The sequence below is a fragment of the Poeciliopsis prolifica genome, unplaced genomic scaffold (assembly GCF_027474105.1).
Source record: "Poeciliopsis prolifica strain line A6 unplaced genomic scaffold, Auburn_PproV2 SCAFFOLD015, whole genome shotgun sequence".
Lineage (NCBI taxonomy): Eukaryota > Metazoa > Chordata > Actinopteri > Cyprinodontiformes > Poeciliidae > Poeciliopsis > Poeciliopsis prolifica.
This window is the reverse complement of record NW_026562390.1, coordinates 3420620-3431486: the sequence shown is the minus strand read 5'-3', so window position 1 is coordinate 3431486 and position 10867 is coordinate 3420620. Positions and strand designations below refer to the sequence as shown.

The 10867-nt window shown below is 36.2% G+C and overlaps 1 protein-coding gene across 1 annotated transcript; it reads left to right on the top strand.

Moving 5' to 3' along the window:
• The first annotated feature begins 7002 nt into the window (after window positions 1-7002).
• On the top strand, window positions 7003-10124 carry si:busm1-57f23.1 (uncharacterized protein LOC368621 homolog). Its single transcript, XM_055040726.1, has 5 exons — window positions 7003-7108; window positions 7213-7370; window positions 8239-8390; window positions 8475-8576; window positions 8665-10124. The coding sequence occupies exons 2-5, from the start codon at window positions 7283-7285 to the stop codon at window positions 8758-8760; spliced, it is 438 nt and encodes a 145-aa protein (XP_054896701.1). The 5' UTR covers window positions 7003-7108; window positions 7213-7282; the 3' UTR covers window positions 8761-10124.
• Window positions 10125-10867: the final 743 nt, after the last annotated feature.

Genomic DNA, 10867 nt, shown 5'->3' with positions numbered 1-10867 from the left:
AGAAAGAGTAGGAGGAGGAGGGCAAAAAACGAGGTCAGACGGATCCTGCCGTCTCATTGGAGGAGCTGGTTGTACATCACCCGACAGAGGGGGCGAGTCCTAACTGTAAAGGGATTATCGAGGCTGATCCCAATTCTGAAGTTCAGTGGAATAGGAAAACAAACTGGCTGATGGGAGAAATAAAATAAATAAATCGACTTTAACAAAAACGCATTTGTTTAAAGATTTTGGTTTGGTTTTAGCAAATACATTTTTTTTTATTAAACTTGGTGACACAATGCCAGATTCATTTTGTATAAAAATGTATATTTTTTTAAAATGGCAATGTTTTTTTATGAAAATGCAAGAAATGTAATTCATTAATTAGTTAATTAGTTAATGGTTTATAAAACTATAATTTGTGGAATAATCGTGCAATATATAACCTCAAAAATTATTTGAAAACTGGAAGCAAGATCTGGGTTCAAATACTAAAAAGACTAAATAATATGCATGTAAGCCCCATTTGTTTAAATGTCCCTTAACCAAGTTGTGACCCCACTACACCAATTTTGTCACCATAAACCAAAATCTGGTACACATTTTGTTTGGCCTCTGCATTTCTTATCAGAAATAATAGAGCTTAAACTCTTGGATTTCTTGAAACTGATCAGGCTTTTATACACAGTCCATAAATTTTCAATAGGTTTGGGTTTGGGCCGTTCTGGACGCTTAATGTTAGTGCTGGACCAGTTCTAAAACAAGTTTTGGTGTGTATTTGAACAAATTTTATTGTTGCCCCTTATGTGCCAAAATTCTAACCACTTATCAAGTGATTCAATGTTTAGTTGAATCACTTGAAAACCAAGAAATACAACTTCTGGTCTCTAATATTAGACCACTGCACATAGTGCCAGGCAAGGGGATTGTAGCAACATGCTGTAAGGTTATTTAACTGCCTGCACTTTTGGTGAAATACATAAATTGGGTGCAGATTGCAGTTCTTCACTTCTGCAGAATCAATAGATAGCAGTTGGAACTTGTAAACAATTGGGTGTTTCTGTTTAAATATCCAAACACACATCAGAACTGGAAGGCTAAGTTTCTTCCCAAAGTCCCATCCTTCAGCTTTCCATCACAGTTAAATCCCAACTGACTATATAAAGACATCCACTGTTATCCAGTTGGAAATATTTTTTTTAGCACAAATGATAATTAAATTTTTTGAGCTGGGTTATTTCTGTATTGTAACAATACTTTTTGCTAATAATTGCACACTTGTTTTCTACAAAACACTTTTATTTTGTAGCTGGGAAAATTTGCAAGAACAATGCCTTGGGTTAATGTGCTGAGTATGTGGGTTTCAGCCATAAAAAAATATACATTCCCAATACCACTTGCTTTGTGCCAGCTACTGGAAAGAATGGATGAAGTTTCAAGACACAAGACACAATAGGAATTTACTAGTTTCTTCATTCAACATGCAAGGGACCAAGTAGTGTGTGAGAATCATAGGAGCTGTAGTAAGGCAACTCCTCCTCATGTGTTCGGTCTCACAGAGCAGACCATTCTACAGCCAATATTTATTGCAAGTTTGCCAAATTGTTTGTATTGTGCAGCTTTCCAACAGTTTAAGATTTAGTTTCATGAATCAGGGAGACAATGAAGACATAACTGACCAAATGCAAATTAAGTTTAGATGCACGGTTCTCAAATTGTGCTACTACTACCCTTTAACCTTTCTGGGTGACTGTGCCAATATGGCAGAGTAGTCATCTTGTGATCAGAAGGTTGTAGGTTTGATTCCAGCTTCCTTCTACCACATCTCAATGTGCCTCTGGGAAAGGCACTAAACCCCAAATTGCCTACCGATCTGCATATCAGTGTATAATTGTGTGTGCGTTCGTGAGTGCGAATGGGTGAATATGACTCTAGTGTAAAGACTGAAAAAGCGCCATATAAATTCAGTCCAATTACCATTTAAGTTCAGTCCTTTTAACAGCCTTGCACCTTCTCCAGTTGTACAACTTGTGTTGACTACCTACAATTTATTCAATATTGCATTCTGAATGGTGGTGAAAAGCTAAAAAGCAGACATCGACAAAAATATGAGCAGTTTGAGCCTTTTCCGTTTCTTGGCGCCAGCCAGAGACTACCGGAAGGAGAAGTGCAGAGGAAACTATTTTAAGGTCATCTGTGGAAACTAAAGTGAATAACGATCGACTAAGAGCAGCCCCAGTGAAGTCTTTGTAGGACCGTCTTGCTAAATTGTGAGAAAATGTGGCACAATTTTTCTAAACACAGGACAGAAAAAAGAAGAGGTAATCCAGTTGCGAGTGCTGGTGACAGCTCAGGATTGAAAACCACTGATGTAGAACACTCTGTTTCCGTCTTTTCATGAATGGAAACACAAACAGCTTGTCCATGTTTTCCTCGAATCTGGTCAAAATGTTGACCCTCCTCTGTGAGATGGCATCTTGTTGCGCTTCATTTATCTGGCTCACCTGTTACTCACTGGGTACACACGCTAATAAAATCCATTAGCGCTTCCATCATTCTATGCTCTGGTGGATAATAAACAGAATGACAGTTGCATCTCATTATCTGAGTCAGCGACCTTCTATCTTCCGTGATAAATGTAGGTGGAGAGGGAAAAACACATTTGTCATCGGCAAGTAAACTAATAAAATCCCACTATCTTCATTTAGTTATTGTTAATTGTCAAGATGTCATATCAGATTCCATCAAAAGGCCCTATTTCCTTTCGGGCATTAATATAATTTCAGATTGATGTAAATGATGTGATTTGGAATGATGTGGGTTGGAATAGCATCGCTTAATTTGAACATGATGGCAATAGGAATATGTAAAAAAAAAAGTTTTTATGGCCTCATACTTTTTCACATTTTGTCATGAATTGACTCAAAAGGTAATGGAGTCAAATCAAGGAGAGTCCAGGAGGAAAATCTATTAGTGGATGCAGAATTCTTGAGCCCGGATCAGCAGTCAAATTATTCAATTATTAATCCGTCTTAATTAATGTTCATAGATCTGACAGAGTTGGAGCTGTTTCACAAAGAAAAATGAGGAAAAAAAAAACCTCAGACTCAGCAAGTACAAATGTGAATACAATTCATTAAGGATTATGAATCATTGATGTGACAAAGAGCCACTACCTTGGCATGCTGCTGCAGCAAAACCTGTGCTTTGATTTTGTCACCTATTCTAATAACCTTTTACCTAAATTTCTTTGGGAGCAGTAATGAGGGACTGGTCCCCAAACTGACCCAATTTTATAATTAACAGACTCAACATGCTGAATGGATTTCAGTCAATTCACAGGGCAAACTAGACTGACATCAATTATTGCACTGAAGAGGGGATTTCCAGTGACCAGCCAATCCACACAGACCCCAAGGTTGACCCTGACCATCATGCGGTGCTATAAAAGTGTTTCAGTAAAGTATCTCATTAAGAGCATCAGTTCAGTGTTGAGTAACCATGCGTAAAGGAGAAATGACTTGCTTTCTATTTAACTTATTTCGGTACATTAGCTTACAGTAAGCTGTTCTTATGCAGAATTAATTTTTACATGTGTCAAATTGTGCACTAATTATAAATATGCCTTTGTTCTGTGTCAGTTTGTGTCGTGGGACAGCAGGTGCTTCTTGTTTTCTCACCACTCAGCTATCTAAAGGACCTTTGTCTTTCAATTTGAGTTTGAGCATTGAATCCTTCTTGTTGGGACATCTGCAGATGAGACATCGCAACGGTCAGGGAATTCCTATCTGGCTGAGTCTGCAGTCATTTGTGCCGCTTCTTTTTTTTAATCCCGTCCAGTCAAAATCTTTCTTTTCTAAGATCCTTTTAATAGTCTTTATTGATGTCGCCTGTCATGGCTCTGCAGAATACAGGTGTCAGGATTCCTGGTCTCAAGTACATTTTGAAGATTCTTTTTCAACATTGTACATCATTTATTACTTAACTCTAAGAAGAAAGGAAAGGTTTATTACATTTACGTGAACATGCGTATTATTGTAGCTAAAAAATGCGTAGGAATTTGCTAAGCACAGACTTAAAATTGCTCAATTTCACTTGTAATAAATATGCACAACATTTTAATTAGGATGATGTTTGTTGCTAATTAAGACTCATTTAAATGATAAGAGAATATATGAATGCAAGAGACAACACAATAGAAATACAATTTCAAGATTCTTCTTGCTTTAGCGACATTCCTTTTGTCAGTGGGACATGTAATTATGTAAAAGAAAATGTTTCTGTTCATACAGACAAGTTTATATTGAGTTTTGACTGTGAATGTCTGTCTTTGTCTGTCCTCTGCTGGACATGGTGAGTGTTTACACACAGGGTTGATGTGATTTTAAGTTTGTGGATTCGATTCAATTTTTATAACATGTACCACACTTCTTGGCACCTCTGGCAAAGACAGATAAATTTAGTAGATTAAATTAATGCTCTTGCATGGGCTAAACTTTGAAAAAAAAACTAACCTTTTTACTGTAATAAATTAATAAGTTGGATAAAAACTATTCTGAAGGTGTTAAAGCCACAAAAATTGGTACTATTGGTATGAATGGATATTTTTTGTAATGTTAATTTTATTTTTTCAAAATTGAAAAGACAGTTGAATTTGGCATTCATACAAGTCATGTGTAATGTGTGGTCTTTTGGTGACAAAAGGGCTAAAAAGGAGCAGCAACTCTCATAAACTTAGCCATAAGTGACTCAGCCACAACTGGAACAGTGTCAAAGAAACTTTCACAAAGAGTCAAGTTGACATCTTGACTTTTGTGGCAATTTTTTTTCAGTTATATGTCTTTTGAAATTATTCATCTCATGCCTATGATATGTGTTTTGTTACACTGTTTTATGAACATTCTCAGACCGGAACTTGTCTAAGCTACAAGCTGAATGAGTTTTTTCTTTATCCTTTTACTGTTGCTGTAAACAGATGTGCTTCATCTCCATAACAACTAATTACATGCTATTAACATACCAACTGGTAGGCATGCCAGAAAAAAGCCCGATCTGCATGACCTTTGCGAATTGAAATGAGGAGTTTGCTAAATTCGGCACGTCAGATGATACTAAACCTGATGGCAAGTTTTGGCATTATTTAGAGGACAAACATGTGAAGAATCACCAAATGCATTGCAAAGAGTGCAGCTCTTTACAATTTTTCCTAAGATTGAAAAAATTTAATAAAATTAGGTTGACTATGGAAAAAGTGAAACTTGGATAGCACTGGGTTTTTCAGCAGGCTCTTGATTCTATAATTAGATCACATCAACAGAAATTCTTAAAAACAAAATAAAAAGGGCCTTATTCCAAAATGGATCATGAACACAGGAATGGACAAGCATTCCTCTCCATGCTAAAAAATAATTTTTATGGTGTTTTAGTAGATGTTGTCTGATTTGCAAAATGGGGTTGAACAAGATACTCAATGTGAGAGTGCTGCAGTTATTGCTTAGTTCAAAACGATTAAAAAGTGTTTTCAAGATAATTTTTCTGTCCACAGTTTTATAAAATGAAGAGTTCTATTTTCTTCTCTGTGTCATGCCATTTTCATGTAGGCAGCTTTTAGTACAAAAACAGGTTTTTCTGATATTCTTCCAGCAGTGGGAGTTTTGCGGTATAAACATGTGGGTTAGGTGTCCAGACATTTTTATCAGAAATAATAACATTGAGGCCCACTGTACACAAACCACAGTGACTCATTCTGTTTTTGTCTCTGCTTGGCCTAAATATGTTTTGAATTCCAATTCAAGTGAAACTTGGGCAACAGGCTTTCAACCAGTCTGAGTAAGCTGTTGAATGTAATAGTGTTTTTTTTTTTGTTGTTGTTGTTTTTTTTTTTTTTTTTCCCAATATAAATGCAGGTAACGTCATCATGATGACAATGGTGGCCCTTCATTGCTATTACAACATGGTATTGGAATCCCAGTGAGGGCCAATATTTTTACCTTTAAGGTCCAGATGTGTCTATAATAAAAATAATTTTATAGAACTTATGAATTTTATTGAAATGTTGAAATGCCAAACAAGTAGATTATAACTGTGCAGTGGAAGGAAAATGCTTATTGTTCTGGAAAATGTTAAACTTCACAGACTTGCAGGACTTTGAAGGTTGCTTCAAAAAGTCATTTCTTCACAGTACCCTTCCAACATGTCCTGGACTTTCTTCTGGTTTTGCTCCCAGAGCAAAATTTTGAGAAGACTTCGCCACGGTGGCGACCACAAGGTTCCCTGACTAGATGCCTGAGCCACATCAACAGGTTACTTTAACTTTGGAGGAGTAGCAGCTGTTACCTGAGTTCCTCCCAGATGACTCATATGGGAGTGTCTCACTCCAGACACTGTGTATAGGAAACTTGTTTGTGCTGGTTGTCTCCACAACATTGTGCTTTTGGACAGTACCTGTTGCTTTCAACATGGAAAAAATGTCTTGTGTAAGTAAAATAATCTACCAAGAAAAATAAGCCTCTGTATCTTCCTGAAAAGGTTTAAGTTAGTTTTGTTTTATTTCAAGCGTGCTAAGATATTTGCAATAGAAACTAGATAAAAAAATACTTGGCAAGATTTTGTGTTTTTGCAGTGAGTTCTCTCTCAACCACAACAGACCGTTAGCTTTCACATCACTGCAGACGCCACACCAATCCACCATTTGATAGGTAAAAACTAAGTTCTTTAATTACCATGTACCATGAATCAATCTTTCTCAATTGACTTGCTGTGTCAATGGAGCAACAGCAACAGATTTTTGCTCAACAATAAAAAAGCTAATTGTAGACACATGCCCACAGACATGGCACTAACAGATGACATGCCCACATATACAACATGAAGTTTCCCGAATAACTGCAGCAGGGAGGCATCACCAAACACCCACTCTGCAGTTTCCATTCATTGTTCACCAAGGCTGCTGATGGTTAGAAGAGTGCATGGCGTCACTCCCAGGCAGTAGGTGGGTGTGGTCTTCACTGACTGGTTGAACATACTAAAGCCTGACTGCTGACAGAAACGCACATTCACTCAGAGAACACAGAAGCTGTTTCACTCTTCCTCTGCTCCATTTTACCAAAGCTGAAGCGACATCTATAAGGTTGGTGTTGGACTTTTTAAAGCTAGAAATCAATATTTAACTGTTTTTCTTCTGTTCTGTTGTATTTAGTAGTTTCTTTTTTATGTTTCGTTCCTTTAAAATAGACCTGAACTTATCAGAATCTTGCGAACGTCCTGGGAACGTCTGTAGCTGACAAGTTGTTGGAAAGCAAATATGTCTCTGCCATTGTCCTTGCTGATATGTCTGTCAGTCTTCCAGCTATGTTTGGGAACATCACCTGTGGAGAAAATCATTACAGCCGGTAAGTAGAGATATGGATGCAATGTGTCCTGAATATATATATGTTTTATTTTGTAACACAATATAGTGGTTAAAATGTAAGCATATCCAAACAAAATGTAGGGTTTGATGAGTTTCAACTGTTTTGCCATTAACACAAAATCATTGCCAACAGTCCAGAAACAAGTCAAACAACATCAAAGCGTAACTTTGTGGTTTCATGTGAACATTCTGACACATCGTCAAATGTTAGCGCTAAAATACTAAATCATATATATATTTTTTTTTTCTTTTTTGAGAGAAGAACAAACTGTATGACAAAGAAGCTAGTTTGTTTCCATCAGTCTGCGAAACCCCTTAGTAATCACAGAGAATTTAAGTTAATGGTAAGATAGTTAACAAAATGATCTATAAATTTAAACACAATAATCCGATTCTGCAAAAAAAAAAAAAAAAGGACTTGTTCTAAAACTTTGGCTTGCTGACTTCATGGTCAAATAAGTTGTGTGTTTGTGGATTGATTCCACAGCTGATGACTCATCATTGCAATAAGATTGAGAACCGCAAGTCAGAGGTTTTGCTTCAGCCACAAGTCAGATGAATTCATTATTGTCACAGAGCTGTGTATTTTGGTAGATGGGACTAGTTTTGGAAAAAAGAAATAAGATAGTGCTGTTAATTAGCAGGACTTATTGAGTTTGCCATTAGACATTGATTTGAAATAAACCCACTGCACTGCTGGTCTAAATGGGCAGAATGTTGAGACTCATTCTTGGCCTTTCTTTAGCCCTACAAATTAACTCAAGCTCAAGTCAATTTTTTGTCTCTATTCCGTGATCTTTGTTTACTGAAATGCTGCATGTCACAGTCAACATACCTTTGTCTTTCAGAAAAAGTGAATCTTTTAGGGAGTTGGCATGAAAAAAGTCCTGAGTCAAAAGATGTTCAGAGGGCGGCTCACCATGCTGTGGAAACGTTCAACAAAAATTCAAAGTACCAGATGTTGTTCAAACTGGTATCAATTCAGAGTGCTAAATCCCAGGTTGGACTGATTTTGCTTAAAACAAATTTGATGTACCCTATCAAAACATACTTAAATCATTGTTTTGTCTGGTTCTTTCTGCAGGTAACCAATATGATCAACTTTAAAATCATTGCACTCCTCGGAAAGACCAAATGCCCTAAGACAAAAAACCATGACTTGAAAAGTTGCATTTTGGACAAAGGGGTAAATTTGTTCACCTCTGTTCTTTATAGAATCATTAAGAAAATGTATGAATTTTTATTCAAATGTATTGTTGTCTTCTCTTTCACAGCAACTAAAGTGCCACCTTGTTGTGACTTTAGAACCCGGCAGCGAGAAGTATGACCTTAAAACCAATAAATGCCACAAAGTTGTAAAGAATGGTTAATTCCTTTTGACAGTGTCAAGATAACCTGAGATCATCCCATCATTCCCAAGCTGGAGTTTTCAAGTTAACAGTAACAATACATAAAGTTACATTTAAAATTAATGACACAAAGTAGTATCTATACCCAAAACTTCAAAAAAATCAGCGTGTGTTTATTTTTTCCCATGCAAGTTTTACTTTGAAATTATGTTTCTTTTTTAATTTAATCATAAGAAATCATAGTCAAGCAGAGAGAGAGGGAGAGTTGCCAAGCCATGAAACAGGAACAGCAGGCTTCCTGATAAGATGAAGTAAGCTTGAAGATTTATAAAAACAGTTGAGACTATTCCTTATTTCACTGCAAGAATGTTTTAAAGATTGAAGTCTAAACATAATGAGTAATTTGAGAAAACTTAAAGCAAAATGCTTATTTTAATGAACAACTTTGGTTTCAAACAATAAAAATAACGTATGATTCCTGTTTTCTTTTCAGAATAACACCTATAATGAGTAACTAATAATACATGGTTATTATAGTATTATAAATGACTGTGAAATCAGAAGCTAAAGAGGTTAGAGATGTGATTTTGATAATGAACTTGAAATGATGTAAAGTGTGTAACTGTAATTAAAGAGCACTGATGTTGTGTTGGAGGTTGATAGTAGATGAAGGATTAGGGAAAAGAGGAAATAAAAGGAGAGCAGAGATGAGCAACACCTCAGAATTAGCTGATTTTGATTTTGATTGTGCAACTCAAACTGTTAGAATAAAAAGATTGTGCAGATAAAGGGTTTAGGGTGACTTTTGACCAAGACCAGGACATGAACACAGACATCAGGTCATAATGTCTCTAAGACAATGATGGACATGAGATCATCTATTCAAGCAAAAAGCCAATAAAACAAGCCTGGCAACAGTGCCAACCAATGCAAGTGTATCTAAAGGGTGGAGAAACGCTATCAAAGGTCAAGACAAGAAGCTGAGGACCTCAACATCAACCTAAGATCCAGGAGCTGCAGGTCTAAGTCAGTACTCTTCCTGCCAGCACCCAAGGCCAGTGTGACCTCACATCTATGCAGAGATGAAAGTTCATCAGACCTGCCTGCCCTCATCGATCACTGCTGTGAGTCTCCTCCTGGTGAAACACATTCTCCATCATTAGGCCAGTTCTGGGGTTCAAAATTCCACACACCATCCATCTCTTCAAGTGTTCCCTTTTTAGTTCAAAGTGTCAGCTTTAGGGAAAGATAGGATAGATATGATGATTGATTTTTTCTGATTTAATTATTTCTGCAACTGCATTAAGCTGTACTGACCCTGTATTTACTGTATTAACAAATTGCTTTACTAATAAAATATTTAGCATAAAGAAAAAGCTGAAAGATGTTGTGGACATTCAATTAATATATCAACTCAAAGTTTTTTTATGATTGTAAATGATTCAAAGTGAAAAAGTTGAAAAGAAAGTAACACATCTGGAAGGCAGTGTTTATCCTTCAAGCCAATCTGAACCACCAATAAAAGTCCCACGACCTTTTACATTTTCAAAACATCTAAAATTATTGCCCCAACTTCAATTAAGTGCAACAAAATTAGTATTGCATATCAAAAGTCTGCAGTAAAGTTCATGCATATTAAAATTCTTCCATAGTCTCTAAGTTAAAAAAAACAAGGAACAGGAAAAATATGTTTTTACTCATTGAGATGCTTTTCAGATGTTCATCACCTCAATCAGCTTCTCTGGATCTTTACCAGGACGTAAAGCCGCACTGTATTTTTCCATTTCTGACAGAAGAATGAGCTCCAGATTCTATGTTTAAATATCTATCTGCTTTTACAGTGACTAAATTTAATCAATCTTAGTTACAACATCAGGGGAAAATTTTCCTTACTGTTTTATAACATGAGGCTGTCCGGGAAAGCAGTTTTAAAATTGTTTCTCTTTCTTGCTAAATAGCTCAGCTCAATGGATACTTTTCAGATTACCATTTTAAAGGTTTCGGGAAACCATATCTGTTTTTCTCCACTTTATCTTTCCACTTTTGCCACTTTGTGATTAATTTGCTTAAACTCCCAACGTCACACTGAAGTTTGTTACTGTAATGTGATTAAAACAGTAAATGTTCC

Bases quoted from the DNA above. Each gene is read 5' to 3' on its own strand.
- si:busm1-57f23.1 (XM_055040726.1), top strand. From the start codon at position 7,283: ATGTCTCTGCCATTGTCCTTGCTGATATGTCTGTCAGTCTTCCAGCTA. The intron at 8,391-8,474 runs GTTGGACTGATT...TTCTTTCTGCAG, and splicing joins TTCAGAGTGCTAAATCCCAG to GTAACCAATATGATCAACTT. The intron at 8,577-8,664 runs GTAAATTTGTTC...TCTCTTTCACAG, and splicing joins GTTGCATTTTGGACAAAGGG to CAACTAAAGTGCCACCTTGT.